The sequence below is a fragment of the Punica granatum genome, chromosome 5, assembly GCF_007655135.1.
Source record: "Punica granatum isolate Tunisia-2019 chromosome 5, ASM765513v2, whole genome shotgun sequence".
NCBI classification, from domain to species: Eukaryota; Viridiplantae; Streptophyta; class Magnoliopsida; order Myrtales; family Lythraceae; genus Punica; species Punica granatum.
The window spans coordinates 12,550,495-12,573,813 of NC_045131.1; the positions used below are offsets into that span (position 1 = coordinate 12,550,495).

At 38.9% G+C, this 23,319-nt stretch overlaps 4 protein-coding genes across 4 annotated transcripts; all 4 read right to left on the reverse strand.

Annotated features, from left to right (window-relative positions):
• Window positions 1-2,165: 2,165 nt before the first annotated feature.
• On the reverse strand, window positions 2,166-3,731 carry LOC116208392 (BSD domain-containing protein 1-like). The gene has a single exon (XM_031541797.1). The coding sequence runs from the start codon at window positions 3,654-3,656 to the stop codon at window positions 2,397-2,399; it is 1,260 nt and encodes a 419-aa protein (XP_031397657.1). The 5' UTR covers window positions 3,657-3,731; the 3' UTR covers window positions 2,166-2,396.
• An 875-nt stretch (window positions 3,732-4,606) lies between these two features.
• LOC116208394 (BI1-like protein) lies at window positions 4,607-7,240 on the reverse strand. Its single transcript, XM_031541800.1, has 4 exons — window positions 6,896-7,240; window positions 5,584-5,697; window positions 5,298-5,455; window positions 4,607-5,212 (listed from the first exon to the last, which is right to left on the reverse strand). The coding sequence occupies exons 1-4, from the start codon at window positions 7,155-7,157 to the stop codon at window positions 5,006-5,008; spliced, it is 741 nt and encodes a 246-aa protein (XP_031397660.1). The 5' UTR covers window positions 7,158-7,240; the 3' UTR covers window positions 4,607-5,005.
• A 6,016-nt stretch (window positions 7,241-13,256) lies between these two features.
• On the reverse strand, window positions 13,257-15,912 carry LOC116208390 (pentatricopeptide repeat-containing protein At5g18950). Its single transcript, XM_031541796.1, is given in 3 exon segments — window positions 13,257-13,531; window positions 13,683-14,362; window positions 14,365-15,912. Coding segments are annotated over 2 exon segments (1,719 nt in total). The 5' UTR covers window positions 15,428-15,912; the 3' UTR covers window positions 13,257-13,531; window positions 13,683-13,706.
• A 283-nt stretch (window positions 15,913-16,195) lies between these two features.
• Window positions 16,196-19,436, reverse strand: LOC116208393 (protein ABCI12, chloroplastic-like). The gene is made up of 7 exons (XM_031541799.1): window positions 19,000-19,436; window positions 18,314-18,430; window positions 17,915-18,151; window positions 17,352-17,516; window positions 17,192-17,267; window positions 17,022-17,088; window positions 16,196-16,758 (listed from the first exon to the last, which is right to left on the reverse strand). The coding sequence occupies exons 1-7, from the start codon at window positions 19,348-19,350 to the stop codon at window positions 16,752-16,754; spliced, it is 1,020 nt and encodes a 339-aa protein (XP_031397659.1). The 5' UTR covers window positions 19,351-19,436; the 3' UTR covers window positions 16,196-16,751.
• Window positions 19,437-23,319: the final 3,883 nt, after the last annotated feature.

Sequence of the window (23,319 nt, forward strand, 5' to 3'; positions counted from 1 at the left end):
ACACAACCAACCAATTTTTACATTAAATAGGAAACCCATAAAAACCCATAGAACCGGCCGGTTTAATGAAATTTTGCTTAAAATCGGCCGGTTCAATGGGTCCGGCGATTCAAAGCTGCCATTTCGGTTTTTAGGCGAACCGGACCGGACTTGGTGCCGATTCCCGGTCCGACCGGTCGAACCGGCCGGTCCGGTCCGGTTCTGATAACAATGCTACTCGCCCTATGATTTCAGGATCCTAAAATCATTTCTTGTATTAAAAAAAATACTTTTTGATAGGTGTCTCATAAAAATAATTTAGTTGTTAAAAATGATTCCCAATTACATTACTTTTGTATAATAATCCAAAATATATATTTTAATAACCAAAAGAAAAGCATTAAAATTTCCCAAAAAAATTCAACTATTTTTAAAATTTTAAGGCATTATTAGGAAATCGAAAATATAAGGAATACTTCTAACAACTTTTGGGCCAATTCTTCTTCTCTATTTTTGGCAAAGAATAAAAGATAACCCATAATATGAGGAAGTATCTTATATAAGATACTTTTTCCCATAAGATAGTGATTTTTCTTTTGGCGATAAAATTATTGTAAAAATGGGTTTAATACACCAGAGATTTAAAAAGTTTGCAATGTATAACAATGTGGTACAAAATGTTTTTCTCATAATGATTTGATACAAAACGTTTTAATTTGGTTTCAATCAAGTGCATTTCGTCAATTGTCCTCTAACAACGCTAGCATTTTCCCAACGTGGCTTGTCCTATGTGTTACTGTTGTCATGTAAACCAATCATAGCTCACCACATCATTACTAGAGATACAAATATGAAAAGCTAAAAAAAATGCATAAAAATTATCTAAATTGTGAAAAAAAAAACTCAAAATTCAAATTTCAAAGAAATCATCTCTCTTTATGCTCCCACCCTCCCTACCTACAGCCCATGGGGATCGAAGAAGGAAGATCGAGGAAGGAAAAGAGAGGGCAGAGGCTCTGCCACCATTTTGGCTGCCACCGTCGGACAGGTTCCAGCAGTCTTCTTTCACCTGCGAGCAACTTTTTGCCGGTATCTCCTCCTTCTTATCTCTGGTACCTACTGTCCCCCACATGAGAGCAGATCCACCGCCTCGACCTCTGGGCTTCAGAATTCGAGGGTTGGAATAGGTCAACAGGGCCACAAACCTTCGGGAACCAGCTTTTCGCTGGTCTGTCTTCTCTGTGGTTTTGCTAAGGTGAAAGAGCGAGCGAGCTGAGAAGTGACCCGACAAATCCGTAATAAGAAGTAGAGTTGAGGCGAAGCATAGGACTGAGCAGATAGACAGAGATGACTTCCATTGCTTCCGACCTCCTCTGTCTCGACCCTCTCCACTTGCAATCAGAGCTCAATACCACGAGGCCATCATGAGTTTCCTCTCCTCCGCTTCTATAGGTTCCTAGACTTCCCTATGGTCTAGCACTAGCCCGAGCTCAAGCACGAATCTCATCTCCACCTCGATCCCTTCTTGGCTCCAGTGTGGTCTCACCGAGTCGTTCCTCCTTCGGTGGCATCAATGGTTGCAGGAACTTGCCTCTCCACCTCGATCTCCAGCCTTCAACTCAGACCTAATCTCTCTTTTTTCTTAATTTCTTCAATTTTTAACTTTATTGTGGATATTGAATTTTTTTCTATTTCACTGGATTTTCTTAATTTTTTAAACTTTTAAATATTTTTTTCTGCATTTTTATTATTATTTTGGTATTTTTATTTGAATTTTTCAGATTTCACATCTTCATTAATGATATGAAGAGTTATGCCTGAATCCACGTGACAAAAGTGACACAGAGGACGTGCTATGTCAGTAAAATGTTAACAGCGTCGAAAGCAATTAACAGAATGCACTCGAAACCAAATTGAAACGTTTTGTATCAAATTGTTACGGAAAAAAAAAATCATTTTGTACGACATCATTACACATTACAAACCTTTTGTACCTACGTGGAACTTTGTTTGAATTGACAGCGCCCATCTGACATTATATTGAGTGTGAGCGGAAACCGATCTGAAAATGACCAAACCGAATAATCCATCTACCAAACTTGGATAATGACCCAAAAGTGGAACCCCAACGATCATCAGGATAACTTGGCATTGATCCAGCTCCAACCGTCAGCAGCAATCAAAAATAGAGAAGACTTACCTTTTATTATAGAAGAATCATCGGAATTTCATAAATCCAATTACTTGCAATTCCAATTGACAGATTACAGTGAGACGAAGTATTCGTATTTACATACTAACCCATGAAACCCCAGAATCCATATTGATCCGAGCAATTGAATCGTATCATGGCGGGAGTGACTGATAAGCAAGCCATCTTACATTTGAACAGCAGCTGTAGTGGAAGAACGAGCCAGTCATTGAGCTTTGGGAGGTTCATCATCTTCCTCAATATCCCAACTCAAGTCCTCCTCTTCCTCAGCAGCACTAAGCCGCTTCCTTAAGTCGACTCTGCTCGCACTGCTGGAGGCACCACCATCCCCTCTGCTCTCGTCATTGCTCACCATGTCTTCGATCTCATCCCACCCCAGGTCTTCCTCAGGTATCGAGGGTTGGGTTGAAACAATTGAGACATCGCTGTCTTTACACGACTCCACGCTCTCCACCTTCTCTTTCTCTTCAATCTTTCCATCCGACTTATCGTCCCTCAGTTCTTCAGAAACTTCCTCACCCGCAACTTGACTAGACCCTTCTTTCACTGATTCGAGAATTCCATTCTTGGAGTTTGATGCCGAGCCTTCACCTTCTTCACCATTGCCGTCATCGTCGAAATCCCACCTCAAATCCTCATCTTCATCCCCAGAAATTGCCCGCTTCACGAGCCTAGCCCTGGCGTCCTCGGCCTGCTTGAGCTTGTCCACTCTGTAAAAGTATCTTCCCCAGAAAGTCTCGCGATCAACCATGTCAGGCACGACCCTGTCATATATGTCCTTGATGATTCCATTTTCTTGAATCAAGCTCTCAATCTCTGCACTCCTCTCCTCCAAAACAAACCCTATCTCCCATTCCCCGTAATCCTCCTTATCCTCTGGCTCGTCACAGTAGGTACCAACATCACACTGAATCGCACGCAACTGAGCATCGAACCTGCTGTACTTCTTAACATCTAAGCCCAGAGAGCTATAGCTATGCAACTGAGAGCCGCTACTAATATTGCCCCCAGCATTCGCAATTTCGGCAGAATCAGAATCAAGATCTAGCAAGGCGTCCTTACTGTGGGAGATGATCTCGGCGGTGGACTTCCAGACAGTGGCGCCGATGTCGTCGATGGCCTGGCCGACCGACTCGAGGGACTCCTGGGCGACCGACGCGCCGACCTCGAGCGACGCCGGGAGGTCCTTGACGGCGCGGGAGGCGGCCTCGCGGATGACCGTGGTCTCCTTCCTCAGGCCGGACCCGAACTCCTCGATGTCCCGCCGGTAGTGCTGGATCACGGACTCCGATCTGGTGGCGAGGTTTTTGATCAGGCCACCGAAGCTCCACGCGCCTCCGCCGGAGCCAGTGCCAGGGGCGGGAGCGTCTCCGGGCGGGTCCTGTGGCTCCGGCTGCTTGGGCGAATCGGGATCGGAACCGGACGGCGAGGGGTCGTCGGAGAAGACGGATTTGAAGAAATCCATCGTAAGGGTTTTGGGAAATGGAGAGGAAGTTAATCTTCTTGATAAAGGGTTTGTTATCAATAGCGAGGGGGAATCGGTTGGGGAATTATGAGCGAATATTATTTATTTTTTAATTAATCAATTTTCTCATTAATTCATATTTTGATTTGATTATCTAGATTATTAATTACTGATTTAAACCGATCAAAGAAGCCTGACTGCTTGGTTTGACTCTCTCGGGTTTGAGTTTCTTCGGTTTGGCTTATTAGCTCAAGAGTTGTGATTTGTGGGGATTCATGACCGAGTATCGGTCCAAGACTCCTTTCGGCTAGACTTCTCTAATAGTAGCTATCTATATATGGATTACGCTATGCTCTGCATCTCGATCTTTACTAGGATTCATATAGAATTTAGTCTCAAAAAATTGAAAATAGACTATGATTCATATAGAATTTAGTATCAAAAGGTTGAAAATGGACTATAGCAACTGAAAAGATTTAATTATATTTATATTTTTATGTAAACTGCTTAGTTAAATGTATTTTCTTTTGCAATGATTTAGAAGCACCTGCTATATTTTCTATTTTTATAATGTACCCTCTTGGATATTTTCTTTGATTATAGAGAAAAAAAATCATTAATTCATATTTTGTATTTATTTTGAGGGTCAAATTTCTTGCCGCTGTCAACTTGAAATCAAAGTGGAGAAAGAAACCCAAGATTGTACTGTCGGTTTCAAATGATCCAACGTCTTTTGTCCTCTTACATAAAATTTTACTTTAGTATTTTCTTCCGTTAAGTGACATAAAATTTTACGAACATAAAATTTTACAATCGTATTTTTTTTCGTCAAGTGACGAGATATAATTGCCTATGAGTTCCTCCCTGTCAAACCCTTTACCACATCTGATGCATTATCCGGAAATGTTAAGAAGGCAAACCACGTCATTCCCGTGATTGGTACGACTGAATAATCCACATAATATCGGCATCACTTTACAGTAATCCTGCAGCATATGCCATTGTGATCGGTGAGCTCCCCTCTGTTTTCACATCGAAGTTGGGAATGGAGGAAAACATTAACTTCAAGAAAAGCAAGCAATTATTACAAGTAAATTCTCACGCCACGACACTTCGAACCAGTGAGGTGAGATACTGTAGCTGCTTAGCAAAAGATTGGTCACTCATATGCAACTCAGTACCATAGAGGGACCGATTACATCACTACTGTATCAAATTCAGTATTCACAGCAACGGTCGAGCATTTTACTGAATCATTTCATGGAGTCATCTACCCAAATCACCCATATAATAGGGCTCGTGCAGCAACAAACCTGTTACCACACGACTCCAACGAGGAGGTTCCGGTCTTAATTATTTCCCTCCCTCATCATCCTCAGAATGGTGAGGAACAGGTTGAGAATGTCCAGGTAGAGAGTGACGGAAGCCCAGATGTACTCATCGTATGTGAACCGCTTGATCAGATTGTCAGTGTCATAGACGATGTATCCTGCAAAGACGATGGCGCTGATGCCTCCGTAGATGGCCACTGATGTGGGGCCCAGTGGGAAGAACATCTGCATTTTTCAGAAATTTAGTTAAAGCGAGTGTATTTTCGAGATATTCCTATTTTATTACGGGATCAAAGGCGAGGTTCCGGACCTGCAAGAAGCTAGTCATGATCAGAACGACAAGGCTGGTGAACAGAATCGGACCAAGGAAGCTGAAATCCTTGCCCTTCCTAGAGGCCCAGAATGTATACCCGGTTAGGGCAAACACAACTGCTGATGTTAAGATTAGAGCTTCGAGCACAATTTTTCCTGCAAAGATTACCGCAGGTGAGACATTTATAAGTCCATGAATGAGAGATGAGAGACAAAAGAATTCTTGGATAACATGAAGGTTTTCTATTTCTATCAAAATATCTCAGTGAGGAAGAGATACAAACCATCAGTGTTTGCACAGCTCACTCCGACAGTGAAGCTCAGTGTCAGCGTGAAGAGGCCCAGGAAGACAAAGTTCAAGGGGTGCTTCTGCTGATAAACATGCAGAGGCCACAACACTGTACATACGGAAATTTTGTCACAATTAGATAAAAGTATCAAATCCTCCTCCCAATAGTACGTGCTTTACCACAAACACCACGGGCCACAATACACAATATCGGGTTCCTTTTATGAAAATACTGTTTAACTTGACACGATAGCATGCCACACCTGACAATACAAGCACAAAACTTATGATGCCCAAAACTTTTTACATAATATATACGCTAGTCATTTCTCAAAACCCTGGTTTTATTAAAGAACAAACTACACCGAAGCACGAATCTTAACCTCTAAGCAGTTTCACACTGAGGCAATATGGCCAAGCCCAGAAAAAAAATTTGCAAGTATCCCATGTCGCTACTCGTACAACTCACTCTCCTTCAGATGGTCTCTGAGATAAGTTCATCAGCGTTTGTTGCCAAATGGATAGCATAGAAATGAACACCCAGGCATAGAAGAAGGGAATTAAAAATCAAAACTTAGCCTACTGTCTACCAAGCCCTATCAAATTCATAATTTGACTGCAAAAGTTAAACAAGAAACGGAGAACGGCTACATCAATTATCTCTGATTCCTTACATACTCCTAGATTCTTCATTTTCTTTTATTTTTTTCCACCCCTCGGTTCAATGGTAAACTTATATGGAGTTGGATTTTAATCTCTAGCTATTGTTGATTGAAGCTGATTATCAAGCTACAAGCATGGGGGACCAAAAACATCCTTTGGATCTTGTTTCGCTCATCAAATCATAAAAGCACCGACAGAAATATATGCATAAACCATTGAAATGAATACCACAATTTAATACGAATAACACCATTCACATGAAAATCTTCATCATCATTCAATTCCACAAAATATTGAAATGGGGCTGGTTGATTATGAAAACGGAAGTGACAGCATGAAATTCGACACGAAACCACAGACGTGACACAGATGGGCTAATACGACATTGACTCATGATTCAATTCAAAGCAAATGATGGTATATCTAACGATCCATAATTTCCATCGAAAAAAAAAAGGAAGATCCATGACCGTGTCCAATCTGCCGCACGACCGAAAGGGCAAGCGGATGAAATTGACACCGAATTGCTAAAAGGTTACTCGGATCAAGCCAAGATCAGCACAGAGGTACCAAGAAACGACGCAATTGGGCGATCATAAGCACCCGAATTCCATAGATCTAGGGTATTTAACTTTCATACGTACAGATGAAAGGAAGGAACACGAGGAAGAGCAGGAGGCCGGGGCTTCCCCTGAGGAGCTCGTTGACAGGGGCGTAGAGGACGGTTACGGCGGAGACGACGGTGGTCAACAGGATCTGAGCAGCCAGGATCCCGTAGACCTTGCGGATGAAGCCCCACCGGAGCTGGTTCTCGCCGTGGCTGAGGCCCGGGTAGAGCGTCTCCCCGGACTCGAGATCCTTCTCACCCTTGCTCACGGCAGAGTACCCGAACGCAGCCCTCTCCATGATCTGATCTTGGCCGGAAAATCTCTCTCTCTCTCCCTCGAAATGAATTTTCTTCCTTCTCTCGGGAAAATGGAGGGGAAGGAGAAGGGGGAAAGACTTGGAAGAGTTGACGAGGAGGGGGAGACCAATGTCGACCGTTGGATCAGATTAAGATTGGTGGGACCAGTGGAGTGGGGCCCACGCCAGTCGAAATCAACGGTTGTGAAAGCACCATCTATGTCGACGTCCACCTTGCGATCGTCGAAGGGTTCACCTTGTTTTATCCCTTCAAGGTTTGCTTAACACCATCGGCAGGCACCAATTAACAAAGACAAATTACCAACCAAACCCTTTTCATGAGGTTGTCATTATTATTCTTAAGATTCTTTTTTGCCTCTACTATTTTTAGTATTAATAATTAAAAAAACTTTATTTAACTTGTTTTATTAAAATACATATCAAAAAATGAAAAACGTTAGGCCTGTTTATTATTATTTTTTTTGGAAATTTTTTATAAAAATGAAAGACCGTAAATTATGTACTTGCTTACCTAAAATGAAGAACAATTTTTTTTAAAAAAAAAGAAATTTTTGAATTTTTTTGGATATCTCACACCACAAAAAAAGAATTTTCTAATTTTTCAAATCCAAAACAATTTAGAGAAGTATTTTCAATAGTTTTATAATTCTTTTCTCTTTAATTGGAAGGTTTTTATCTTTTTTTGTTTCTTAAATATATAAATTATCCTCTCTTTAATTATTTCAATACTTTTTTATTTTAAATTAAAATACATAATTTGAAGTATGTATAAATTAAGATTTTTATTATTTCAAAATATAATATTCTAATCTTCTAAAAGGATCATTTACAATTTAACTGATAAATGTATTTAAATGTTATATTAATTCTTTGTATATGGTGAATTTTGTTTTTAAAATGCTGTATCAAACTTTGCTAATCCCATGTTTATGTATCTATATGATGATTGGCAGATTTATTATATTATAAGAAGTAAAAGAGTTAGTTCTAAAATTAATCTTTTCTTTAACATAATTAGCTAATTTAAATTTACTTCTTTTATCAAAGAGGGTGTTGCACAGCGATACATGCCTTCGCTTAACAAACAAGATATTCCAGATTCGATACTCGTGCGACTACTTGTATCCCTTTACTAGCTATTAAAATTTTTATTTCATTGTACTAGTACATAGACCTTTTTTATAATTAAAAGAAATACTTCTTTTTTCTAATTACAATCATAGAAAAAATATACATAATAAAAAATTAATATAATTTTTAATTGGATGAAATTACTAATTTATTTTAGTTTGGATTGATATTCACAATTATAACCCTATAAATTATATTGTAGTCAAATTTGTAAATATATATATGCAACAATTATATATAGTAAAATTGACGCATCTTATCATAAATACTATAAAAAATGGATCGACTATACTTAAAGGTTTTCTGAAAACAACAAAGGATTTAATAAAAAAATATGAAAATATATATGAATAATTCGTTACTCGAGAATAATTAATAAAGTATATATATATATTATTAGAACACACTAATTATATAAATTTACGACCATATCAATAGTAAAATTTAAAGTATGAAAATAATGATTTTGAATAGTATTATTTCAGAAAATGGAAAAAACAAAGTTTGTATATCTACACTGGATGTTTTTAGTATATCTTTTTATTATATTGATTGTTAAATAAATATACAGTATATATTAAATGAATGATTAGTTTTTTTCCTGTATGTCATTGTATCTCCTAAGGCTGGAACAAGAGACCCAGACATTAGTGTATTTTATTTTAGAGTTAAGTAGAGTTGAATTTTGATTTTAATTGGGTTGTAATAATTATGTTGTTGAATTATGAGAAAAAATGTGAAAAAATAATGAATAGTTGATAAATTTAATATTGAAAATTGAATTGAATAGTTAAAAAAATTAAAGAAAAGGGAAAAAGTAATAATTGTGTTGTTGACTTTTATTGTGTAGTGAGTAGAGTTAAAGTTAGAATTAAAATTTTAAAAACCGACCCTAAAATCAAACATCTAGGACCGCCTTCATGGCTGTATCAGAGCCATAAGTGGGGATAGGATGTATATTCCGTTTAGAATTCTCAGATCCAGTAGAACTCGTAGGTCATGACATCTAGGACCGCCTTCATGGCTGGTAGAAACTCATGTTGTGTTCTTCCTACAGTGTATTCTTGCATATCCTATACAATGAACTGAAGCTGGTAAACATAGTAATTAGGCAGCCATAGCGTAGGTCTCTCTAGAGGTTTAGATCCAATATCACAATGAACTGATGCTAGTTAGAAGTAATGCAGGAGGCTCTAATGTCCATCTCGTCGCTCTAATGGACCCTACACATTCACCGTTCATAGGAACCCGGGGGGAGTCCTAAGGTGTTCCCGTTTGTAAGACCCGACGGTTAGGGCAGTTTCAGGGAGAAAATTGGACAATGGCCCGTAGTGTTATGGACACCGTCTAAGTAGATGGAGGTTATCGACAAGAAAAGAGTTATCCTTGTGTATTACAGAAAGTCTAGGTACAGCAGTTGTGGTGGGGTAAAGATCGATAGAGAGTTTTACTGTGTGAGCATGTCTGCCTACTATTATTGTTAAATCTAGGTACAGCAGTTGGGTGAGGTATGTGCAGGATTCTACAGGGAAACACTGTGTGAGGTTTCTTCCAATCGACCAGGTAAGTCTTAGATTTTGATCTTGAGAGAAGCTGGGTAGGAGAGTTAGAAACGGTTTAGCATCTTAATACCACTAGGCCGTTGGTTCTATAGATCTGTAGAGCTTTCGTCTAAGATAGGTATGGAATATCCCAAGGGTAAGGAGCTTATATGCAAAAGTATAGAAAGTCTTGATAAATATTTGAGAGACTGGAAAATTTATTGTTTTTGAAAATGAGTTTGTTCAAAATGATTCCTTCATATGCATGCACAGGTTCCAACCATAAAATCGATAAGAATTCTGTCTGTAAAAGAGGTTCTTTTCATGATAGAATTAATGAAAAAATAGCTTAATTAAATTCCCAGCTTTCAATATCTGTGTCAGTTGTCCCTATGGTAGACACAGTAGTTAAGGAATTTAAAATAGATTACGATAAGCTTAGGAGTGACTTCCTAGCACCCCATAATGACCATAAGAGGAGATGGCTCCATGAGTCTTTCTCTGAAGAATATACCAAGTCTCATATTATGGCAAGTTGGACAGCATTTGTGCTAAAAAACTCCACAAATATCCTATTTTGGGATTGGTTTGAAAATCATTTCGTACATGAAAGAATGGTATGTGTAACTCAGAAAACCATAAAGTGAAATCTGCCAAACGCGGATCCGGTTGAGTCAACACATCCACCCTTAGGTACAATCATAATTCCCCATCAAAATGAGGAGATCAAAGCTTCTCCTTTCAAAAAGAAAGTCGATGATTCACTGGCCCCCAAAGATATTAAAAACATCTTTGAACAAAATAATTTCACCAACCAGTGTCTTTCCACCATAGGTTCCCAGTTGGATAGGATAGAACAAGAAGTCACCAAGCCTGTTTCTAACCAGGTAGGGACCTCTAGTCGTCCAAACCAATCAAGGCCTACACCCATAGAAACTCTCAGAAAACCTCCTTTTAAACCCCATGAGATTCCCATCTCTAGGAGACAAGAGTTTAATCAGGAACTAGAGAGAAGAATAAAAAAACATAAATCTCCAGAAAGAATCTACCTCCATGAGTCTGCCTAAAATGGTTATCCCGGACACTCCCTTGTCAGGAATAGAGCCTGGAACACCAATGAAAGCAGCCAAACATAAGACACAAGAATCTGAAGGTTCGAATGTCAATGCCATTGATAAAACTGGAGAGTTGAACAAAATAGTGTGGCAAGAACCCCAGAAACCCTACTACACTACCATAAGTGCACCAGACCTAGTTTTGGAAGAAAAACCCAATATTGTCCAAAATAGGTATAGTGCCAACGCCATATATGAGTGGAACATAGACGGACAGTCTGAGTACAACATACTCAGCGTCTTGCAGCAAATGACAATGGTGTCAAATGCTTACAAAACCCAGACGCGACTGTCTGACCCAGCCATAGCACACATGCTAATAGCAGAGTTCACTGGCAAATTGAAAGGATGGTGGGATAACTACCTATCGCCTTTCCAACAAAATGAAATCCTGACCAGCGTCAAGACAGATGAATCTGGTGAGATCATCTGGGATGCTAACAACGAAGACATCCCTGACGCCGTAGCAACCCTAGTCTTTGTCATCTCCCAACACTTCGTAGGAGATCCCTCTCACCTCAAAGATAAAAACCTAGAGTTGCTGTCGAACTTAAAATGCAAAAGACTGTCTGATTTCAGACAGTACAATGATACCTTCCTCACTAGGGTCATGTCTAGGGAGGATTGTAACCAACCGTTTTGGAAGGAAAAGTTCTTAGCAGGTCTGCCAACCTTGTTAGGAGAACAAGTCCGAAACGAAATCAAATCCATAAATCATGGCCAGATACCTTACAAAGAACTGAGTTATGGAGAGCTCATCAGCTTCATCCATAAGGAAGGTATCCGAATGTGTACTCAGCACAAACTCCAAAAACAATTGAAAAAAGAAAAGACCCAGACCAGGAAAGAGCTTGGCAATTTTTGCCAGCAATTCGATCCCTCTTTTCAGGTTGACAAAAAGGTCGAAAAACCAAAAACCTGCAGTGGGGACTGCAGCAGAAAACATAAGCCCAAACATTTCCATAAACCCAGGATTCCCTCAAAACCACCTCTCACTGATAAGGGTAAAGGAAATCCAACTCTCCCTTTAAGTGTTTTAAGTGCGGGAAAACTGGCCATACCCAGAGGTACTGCTACCCCAACAAAAAGATTCATCAACTGGAAATTGATGATGACATAAAATTCAGATCTGTAATCTATTGATAGAGTCCTCTGACTCTGACACAGAATACTCATCTGCAAGTGAAGGAAGCCTGCAAATGGATGAACTAGATTGTTCATCCGATGATGAAAAATCGATAAATGTCTTAACCAGGGACCAAGAATTCTTGCTAGAAATAGCAGAACAAATCCATAACCCTCTGTTAAGAAAACAATATCTGGAGAAGTTGAAACAGGGCACTCTCGAAGGCGAGATCAAAACCCCTAATTACAACCTCTCTGAAATCCTTAAAAGGCACGATCAGAAGCAAGCTCAAAAAACCTCGTTTGATGCCTAAAAGGAATTCGAAATTCTAAGGAATGAAGTTATTTGCCTCAAAATTGAGCAACAACAACATTCCTCGATAATTGCTTAATTGAAAGAGCTATTCACTGAGGCACCAAAACCCTCAGCCAGCTCTGATCAGAATTTCATACACCAGGACAAAAACCCAGAGGAAGATCTGGCCTTGGTACAGAGAAAAAATGATCAGCTTGAAAACTTGACCATGATAGGAGACCCTTCTCCTAACAGATGGTTGATCAAAATCACGCTTGTCATTAACCATAATCTGTTTATCAATGCAACTGCTCTATTTGACACAGGAGCAGATGAAAACTGCATTAATGAACGACTCATTCCTGCTAGATTCTATGAAAGAACAACTGAATCACTTTCTTCGATTAGTGGTACTAAGCTCGACATCCAGTATAAGTTGAGTGAAGTAGAAGTTGAACAGAACAGAGTCCGGTACAAAACATCATTTCTTCTAGTAAAGAACCTTAGTCATAAGGTTATACTAGGAACCCCATTCATAAGGATATCAACCTTAGTCTTGTTTTGTTTTCTTGAACATCATGTACTCCCTTCGGCCCATCATGGGCTAAGTTTCTGAATAAATCTTTCATGTTGATCTTATATTTATCTTGATGGTCTATGCATATCAGATCCTTGTTCTTTCTGTATTCCATGGTTATCCCCTACGATAGATCTTGGGTGTAAATGGTATCAAAGCCATAAGATGGTTCGATATATATATATATATATATATATATATTATCAATGGTGAGACGGAGACCATTGTCGGATCATCGGATGGTTCGAGCGTGAGCTTCCCTGATCACGAAGTGTGATCTCTGAATTGCCAATGAAATCCACATATCTCAATTTTATTACATATGAGAAATAATGTAAATGTCCCGAAATATTCTTGTTCTTAATTAATTTCAATCCCCAATCCCCAGCGCTCCCCCTCCTCCCCGCATCAACAACCCGCTGACAACAACTTGCAGACTAGCAGTTCATTGTTGCTCCATATTTTCATGTATGTATCATGTCATTTGTCGGAATCTTCGGTCAGCATGGATCGTTCAGTGTAATGTATCGCTGGTTTGGAACATCATTAATGGGAACAGAACCGTTTTACTCCTGTTCGAGCAGGACAATGAATCTAAATATAAGAAAAGAATTATTCCGGAGAAGGCTCTAATAGAAAAACCCACCAAAATCCGGGGGACAAATGATCTACTGTGACAAGGTTCTGACAAAATTGGTACATAGCTGAGTTACAAGAGCTAACCTAGACAAAACTCCAGCTGAATCTTTATGTTTCGATGAGACCCGACTCCCCCTGACGGAGCTTGTGGATGAGTGGACGTCTTACGACTTTGTGACAACCTGCCTTGAACATAAAAGCTAGGACTGCAAATGAATTATTGACGCTATTCCCTTCCGTAAGACACTTAAGCAGTCTCGCGAAGGTTTCCATCCGAGGTTTGATCTCTCTCTTTCGCATGCTCACAAGCCCATCCCTTGCTTCAGCAGCAAGCCCTTTTCCGCACAATCCCCAAATGAGAAGATCATCCAGAGGCAATGGAGTGAAGCGCTGCTTTTTCATCTGTTCCAAAAGTACCTTTACTCCTTCTACATCCCCCATCTCTTTCAAGAGACATTGCGCAATGGCTTCATCAAAGAGCTTTCTACAGAGCTTTCTGCACTCCTTTTTCTCCCCTTCTGCCAAAAAGTACCCAATCAACGCATAGTATGTCAAGTAATCACGGGCAATGCCCTTCTGGGGCATTTCCTGAAACAAGTCCCATGCTTCTTCTATCTTTTTATGGAAAATCAACCCACAAATCATCGTGTCGTAAATGCTGGTTCTTCCTCCAAGACCCTTATCTGACAGCTGGGCAAATAGCTTGCGGGCAACTTCGACGTTACCGACCTTGAAGAATGCGTTGATCATTCTACAGATGGTGTCCTTTCTGGGAGAAACCCTTTACTGATCATCTCATACAACAACTTCCTCGCGTCCCAAACCCATCCAATCTCGCAAAGGCGGTGAATCATAGTTGCATACATGATCCGATCTGGGGCATAGCCTCTGTCCTTTAATTCATTGAAAACACGAAGAGCCTCAAACTGCTGCCATCGCATGAGCAGCCCGTTAATGACTGCCTGATACGTGGGAAGACTAGGAGTGCAGTTCTTCTCAATCATTAAGTGCAGGAGTTCAGACACTCGATCGAATTTACGCCTTTTACAGTAACTAGAGATCAATACATTGAAGGCCACCGGTCGAGGGACCAGCCCATCTTCCAAGACCAGCCTGAGCAGCTTGTAACCCCTCGACACTTCTCCATCGAGACAAAAAGCTCGAATGAGATGCCCGACAGTCTCCTCTCCCATGTCAACTAAACTACCCGATGCCACCAACTCCTTGTACAATTCCCACACGAGGCCAGTCCTCTCGGCCTTGACACATGCTGACAACGCCACATTCCACGTCTTGGACTTAAGGGTAAGTCCCTTTTTCTTCAACCTGCGGAACGCATCCATTGCATCATCAACTAAGCCCCCCTTGAAGAGACAAATAACATACCGTTCAAGCGAGGCAGCTTGGGGAGCAAAACCCGTCTGAGCAATGAACGACTTCGCAGCATGACAAGCCTGGGCCTCCACAAGCGAATCGAAGAGCAACTCGCAGGAACCGGGGTCGAGCCGGGCACCATAATGGGAGAGAGACCAGTAAAAGAACCTGATAGATATGAGCAAATTACTCTGGTTCTTGAACAGCTCTTGCAAGAACACCGGATTGGAGAAATCAAAGGAAGGGAAATCCGAGGCCAGGGTCTTCTCCCATCTAGGTCGAGTCCTCGTAATGTGACAAACCCTTTTGGCAATCTCAGACATGCTAACGTTCGAATTGAGTTTTTCGGCATCAACTCCAGGCTCTGTGCTGAGGAACCGAATTAGGGCAGCGGGTCTCAGCGGAGCGCCGTGGCCATGGCGTAGGACTGAGATGGACCAGTAAGCTCGCGCCATGGAATGTATCAAGTATTAAGTCTGTTGCTACTATCATCAATGCTGCACATATCATCAGTGCTGCTGATGTGCATGAAAAGCTTGAATTTCACTAACAGAGCTCGAATGGGAGCGGCTGAGTCGCCCAAATAACTTCAAACCAACCATGAAATGATTGAATTCACTCACCGATAATGATGAGACGCGTCCAGCAATCAACACACCACAAAACCCCGAAATCGAAATCAAAATCGTTACCTCTCGGAGTTCACCTGTGCAGTGATTTGGCAGCTGCCGAGAGGCCGCCGTCGCAGATAGTAGACCGGCCAGAGGGAGAAGACAAAGCAGAGAGAGAGAGAGAGAGAGACGGAAGGAATCAGAGGCTTGAATCTGCCGGGGCAAGATCAGCAGCCGTCGCAGAGATAGAGAGAGGCGGCGGAAGGATCGGAGACCGCCACCGCAGATCAGCAGCCATCGAGCAACGGGGAGCAGACCCGGAGAAGGAAAGGAGACAGTGGACATGGGCCGGGTCTTGAATATGTTCGGATACGGGCTTAAGAATTGAGGCAGGCCCATGCCAAATTGTTTTTCTTTCCTGATCCAATTCAATCAGTGATATTCTATTCAGTTCAGTCACCAATTCAGTTGATAAATGAATTCTGCCATGTGGGACGTTTATGAATCGTGCTGGAATAAAATGAAGCACTGTTGCTTCGAAAGGGTCATCGGATTTATTCAGTCCTCAACCAAATACAAATCGCTGGTGTTAACTTCCCGGGATAGGCGGACTTTGCGTATAATTTGCACTATCTAAAAGCTTCTCCTGGAAGTACTTGAAAACAGTATCATTGGTGTTCGATAAGAACAGCATTACAGTACAATGTCTCAGGTTTGTGTCTGCCAGATAGGCATGCATAGTATGTACGAGAAAACTTATCCGATCTCTTCCCTTGAACGGTCACTTGATCCCTCTGGTCCGTCAACTCAGCACCAGGGGATGGAGTTTCGTGAGAATCTAACGGCTCAAAGGGACCAAAAGATCATCCAGGAAGGGACCATAATATTATTTCCATGTACTCATGTGATCAATCTTCTTCTGTAAAGTATGAACCAGGTGGATCGCAGATAACGATCGGGGTCAAACCCTTTTTTGTTTTGGCCTTTATCCCTGCTAAAGAATACACGGATGAATCCGCAAGTCAAACAAAGATGTACTCTGACAAGATCGAAGCGCCTACAAGGCCTGCCAAGCACACCAAGGAGATGACATTGGATGTAGCATTCGATGAGCCAGACAGAAAGTAGATCTTGTGACTGCAGCTGTTCCCCCTAAAGCCTCTGACAATCATCGCCTGTGAATTTGCACAAAACCGTTAACGAAACAATGTTGAGCATTCTTTAGAAAAATTACTAGGGAGGCGGACAAAAACATAAAATAGTGTGCTACTATGATATATATCTCCCTTAATCGATACAGAGTCCAGCTCATTTGCCACTCTATATACAACTATAATGTCCAATATTGCTGCAGATATAGATAACAGCCAGACAGAAGGGGGAATTCTCAAAGGAGATAGAGGAGATAAGTAAGAAATACCTAAAAGAGAGAGGGTACCTGAGAGATCTGCTCTGCATGGTTAAATATATTTTTGAAGATCCGCGTTGGATATAGCCAATGAATACTGCACGAGAAAGCTTGCTCATCATGGGTGCCGATAAACAAGTAAAAAGAACAGAAATGGCTATCACTAATAAAATCAAGCAGTGTTCACGATTTATCCTTACTATCAATTGTCTCCATCATGGTTAGCTGAACCCAATTTATCCTACGAGAGACGATTCCCAGTGCAACATTTCTTAACTGTCGACAGTACAGGAGGAAGCCACTTTAACGAAGTAAATAGTCGATTATGCCCAAGTTTACCATTGACAGTCACAGTCGTACCTCATCAAAAACTATATGGATGAATCTCAAGGAGAGTAACAAGGTCAGAATAATTTCATCCACTGGTACGCCAACGTATGTTAGTGGGATCAAGTACCATCTTAAAGCAAATGCTAGTTGCTCAGGTGATGTGGTTGTCAGGCAAAGGCTTGCACTTTGGAAGATCTTTCAAGGAAAATAAAATGAGGGGATGATTATTCTCGGAATAATAACGAAACGGTTTCCTTTATAGAAACAATTGTAACAATGATTTTCCATACTTTACCATCTGAGTGATTTTTTTACTATTTGCAAATCAACTGCAATTTCGTTGTATCAACTGAACCAGCAGCCCATAGCTTTGGAAAACAAACTATGGCTTTGGATAAGTAGCACCATTGATTTCAATATTTTAGAACAAAAGTTCTACCAAAAAAGTGGTGATAACCGACAAAAGATGGTAGAATATGAACCTTTTTCTTTTGAGCTCAAACTCCAAAAAGAAATGCTAATCGAAACAAAGAACAGGAAAATAAATAAATAAATAAATAAATAAAGGCAGGTAGGAGAAGATTGATAATTACAGTGAAAGTTAAGCATGCTGCTGTGCTAGCAACCGACAAGCCCTTCCTCGTAAACTGAAGTGGTCCGAGCTTCATAATCAGGTAAGAGTAACTCATGAAAGATGCAGGAAGACTAGGGAGTCCCATCATGGCAGCTGGTGGAGTTTTTGATTGGACAAGAGCAGGCGCACCATCCGATCCCAGACCCAACATGATGAAAAGAATACCCGAGAGCAAGGATACCCTTCCCAGTTGATCCTACACAGATTTGTACAATCCGTGAAAGGGCATCTTTCCCGAAAGCATGGGAACTATTACAAAAGAAATGAATACAAGTTTTTGAATCAAAGGGGCATAGTGCAGCAACAACTAATATCGTTTCAAAGGAAGGAAAAAACACAACATGCCTAAGTAACTCACCATCCATAAATGTCTAGGGAGGATCCATATCGAAAGGAAAGCCAAGTACACGACTAATCCAAAGCGCATCATTATGTGGGACCGAGCAGGCAAAACGACAAGAGCCACAACCCATACCTGCACAGAGCAATGATAATGCTCAGAAGAGAACAAAATCACAAATGCACGCCATAACCTGCATTGTCGTTTTAAGGAACCGAGATAAAAAGTTACTGAAAGATGAAGAAAGAAGATAAAGCAGGGTTCTCAGTTCAGTCACTTGTAATTCTCAAAAGAGAAGAATCCATCAAGTAGTCTCTATTACCATCATCATTAGTAGTGTTTAGAATTATCGCATCGAAAGAAAAAACAGTAATCTCTTCCGGAAAACGAATCAAGGATATCACACTTCTATGACAAATGTTCCACGAAATTCAGAGTTTCTCCTGACAAAGGAAAAAGTTTCCATTTCCACCTTTCCGACATCTCACAACCGCCGAAATTCGGCTTTCCCTGAAGAACCGCAATCTCCAGTATATCTAATTGAGATACTTTCTCCTCTCTACCGTAAGCAAAAGTCACTTTAGAAAAAAACCGAGAGTAGCACGAAGTAACCAAATCCGACCTCAGCTATCAAAACCAATCATCAATCGATGTTCCCCTAATTAAACATACTTCACACTAATGTAGGAGTACGAAAAAGGTACCAGTTTGATTCTCGGGTCGACCGAATGCAAGAACGTCCCGGGCGAGGGCACGAACTGGCAAATGGGGCTGGCGGTCGCGTTCGCTATCAACCGGAAAACCTTATCAGGTCCGAGAGAAATGATGGGCAATCGGTTGACCCAGTTCTCGGTTCCACCACCATCGCTGCCGACGGAGGCCCCGACCTTGAAGCCCCGGTGTCCCAACAACTTTAGGGTTTTGACCTGAGAAGGGGGCAGCCTGGGGTTCCAATGATGAAGGCCGGAATTCGACGAAATTGAGGGTCGTCCGCTGGGTTCCTGCGGGAGAGGAGCTAAGGTTGCCCGTTGGAACGTACAATTTGCGCACAACATTGATGGGAATCCGTAATTCTTCAGCCGAGGTTTCGGAGGTTTTGGCCAGAAATGGCGGGAACTTGGCGATAATATGATATATGGCGACTGGCTGGTTATTAGTTCTGGAAATTTGATTTTAAACCCTGAAGTATGGACTTATACTGTTTTACCGACCTATTGTTTTTGTTATTCCAATATACACCATGTAGTGGCGATTTATTTATATAAGTACAAAAACTTAAAGCAATAAACCATTTATATCGTAGAAGACATTTACAATTATAAAATGCAATTAGATTGAGGAAGGAGATCTGGTGCAGTGACACAAGTCGTTCCCTAGAATCATAAGGTCTCGGGTTTGATCCTCGTCAATGGGACTTATGTACCATTTTATTTGCCTTCGCTATTTCTATTCTTGTAATAAGCCATAGATCTCGCTTATAATCGAAAAAATGCAATTAGATTCTCTAAAAAAATGCAATAATTAAACTCTAAAAGCGGATTTTATATGAATAATACAAAAAAAAATATTCAATGGGATTTTAGCATAACTTATATAAAAATAATAATCAATTCATAATATATAGAACTACAACAAATTATCACATGCCACTAATTTTATTAACTTATTGTCATGTAAAAAAAATTAAAGGGAAAATAGCTTGAAAAATCAATTACTTTCATGAAATTTCTCGATCTACCAATTTTTAAAATTTTGGCATGAAAAATCACAACGTTTACCTATGTTTCCCTAATTTACCAATCCATTAATTGGGCCTTCAAAACTGCTGACATGGCCGTCAACGGTGCTGATGTGGCAAACGATTGCCTTACGTGGATGGCATGACACAAGTTTTTTAACCTAAAAAATCACACAGTTTGCTTATTTTTCCTCCATCTACCAAAATATCAATTACTTTCTATCATCTACCAAAACATCAATAACTTGGAGAAATCACATAGTTTGCTTATATTCCATCATCTACCAAAATATGACTTCTTTGAATGATTATAAGTTTGAATTAGGGACCTTAATATATATGTTGATTTGAATGGTAAAAGAATTTTTAACAGAAAAAAGTGTTAGAACAGTTACAAGTTTTTGTCATTTGCAATCAAAAGAATATTCATTTAGACATATTATACTGCAAAGACGATAACCATGCCAAAATAACTATTCCATTAGAACTTATGCACACCAATATCTATAAAATTTTAGCATGGTTAAACTTGTTGGACATCATGACTGATTATTTTAGCATGGTTAAACTTATTTTGGCATGGTTCATGTAGATATTGACTTTTGGGACCGATTGTTATTAAATTTTGATAATGCAAATATGATGAAAATGCTGAAGATAGAAATTCAACATATCTACATTATCAAAATATAATACATAAACTATAAGAATAAAATTGAAAAATCCTAAAATTCTGAAAAATTTTATGTGCGATAAAAAAATAGTTGAAGAACTCACCTTCAAAAATCTAACTGTGGATGTATCTAAAATTAAACTACATACATGCGAGAAAATAACAATCACTACAGATATCTATATCTATAGGCTTTAAAAATAAAACTAAATTCATTTTTTAAAAAAATAAAAAATTCGAGAAAATAACGGCCGATTCACTAATCCATATATATTTATTTTTAAAATTTAAATTAAAATTAATAAAGAAAACTCAGAAAATCGATAAAATAATGAATAGTTCCACAAATCTATATCTATATATTTCTAAAATTTTAAATTTTATAATTTAGAAAAAACTCAAAAGATCGAGAAAATTTCATTCAGAAACGAAGTGTTTTGGGACATTTGGCACGACCTACTTTTATTCTGCTTTCACATATATACAGATAGAAACTTAGAAATATTATACTGTAAAGACAATAACCATGATAAAATAACATTTCCAACAGAATTTGTGTTCAACAAGTTAAACTATGCTAAAATTTTATAGATGTTAGTGTGCACAATTTTTGTTGGAAAGGTTATTTCGGTATGGTTATTGTCTTGATAATATAATATGTCTAAGTTCCTATATTATTTAATGTGATATCAGATATGGATTTTCTTTTATTTTCCAAATGACAAACTCGTAACTGTTCTAACACTTCTTCTCTGGTAAAAATTCTTTTAACATTCAAATGAACAGACATATATATAAGTTTCTTATTCAAATTTATAATCATTCCAAAAAGTCATATTTTGGTAGATGTGATTTTTGAAAGAAGTCGTATTTTGGTAGATGAGGGAACATAAGCGGACTATGTGATTTCTTAGAGTTATTGATATTTTGGTAGATGAGGGAAAATTTATTGATATTTTGGTAGATAAGGAAAAAAAGGTAAATTGTGTGATTTTGTAGGTGAAAAAGTTTATGACATACCATTGCCATCTACGTAGACAACCGTCTTCCACATCAGCGTCGTTAATGGCCACGTCAACAATTTCGACGACTTAATTAACGGATTGGTAGATCAGGGAAATGGAGGTAAACGTTGTGGTTTTTCAAGCCAAAATTTAAAAAATTGGTAGATCATGAAATTTCATTTAAGTAATTGATTTTTCAGGCTATTTTTCCCATATTAAAATATATGAAAATAAGGAAAAAAAAATGTATAAGTGAAGTTTGTAAGAGAAGTTCATGACCTGCATATTTGTCAGAAATCCCTTTAACATATGGACGATTTTACATGCAATGCATAGAACATTTAGTTGCGAAATAGTTATTGAACAAACCAGATTAGCCAACTTTCATAATGATTTTAATTTGAAAAGCAAAACTATTTATTGAAAATATTAATTATTTTTAAGAAGCATATTATTTGCAAAAAAAATCAAATAGTTATTATAAAAATATTTAGGGTAAAGTGCACTAACCTCCCTTAAGGTTTGGGGAAATGGCACTTAGCCCATTTGTTGAAAAATAGACACTTAACCCCATTTGACTTATTTGACCAAGCTATTATTTTAGGAAAAAAATATTAATTGGGTTCACAACTTAATAATCTTTCTTTTCAAGACCATACATTTACTTTTTCTTGAATAAAGCAACCACATTAGATAAAATATTTTTATAAGACTTTCTTAATGTATTTTTGAATTTTAGAAATAAAAAATTTTAAAAATAAACATAAAATAAAATAAACTGGTCAAAGAGGGAGGAAAAAGGCCTCCAGTAACATTTCCTAGGGCGATGGTCATTAAATGAAGCAAATTCAAATGACATTGAGTATAATACTTACCAAAATAGAAACCAATTTCATATATTCAAAGTCACGTAAAACAAATTTAGATATTTAGAAATCTTAAATTTATTTTGAAATTTAAAATTAGTTAAGGTCAGTCCCTATTGGATTTTTTCAGAAACCCTAGAACCGGATTAAGGTATGAAATCATCCAAAATTGAAATTGGGTAAGTAACTTGACAAATAATGTGGAGGGTGGTTCTTTAACAGACTCTATCTTTAGATTTTCGAATTGGATCGGGTCTCGGTTTTCGCCTCTTTTTTTCATCCCTAGTGCCCGACGGCAGGCCGATCCCCTTCCTTCTCTTTATTTATCCTCTCTAATCAAAGCTTTCAATTATTTTTATTTTTTACTCCTTAAGTAAAAATAAAATATAGAAATGATAAAAATCGTGTATAGACATTCTATGAAAGGGATTTTTACCATAGTTTATCTGTTTTGTCAAATTTATTTTATACTTTAAAAAGTGTCTAATATATCATATGGTTTATATTTTGCCTCAAATCTATCCCGGCGTTATATGTTACGTTAATGAAACGGTAGTAGGCTCCAAATCTATCCCATGGTTTTAATTTTTTTTCTCAAATCTATCTTATGGTTTTAATTTTTTTCTCAAATCTATCCCGAATAAAAAGGGCTACAGTGGCAAGGCCGTTAAATGTTGACGAAGATATAACGGCGGGATATATTTGAAGAAAAATGTAAACCGTGTAATATATTAGATACTTTT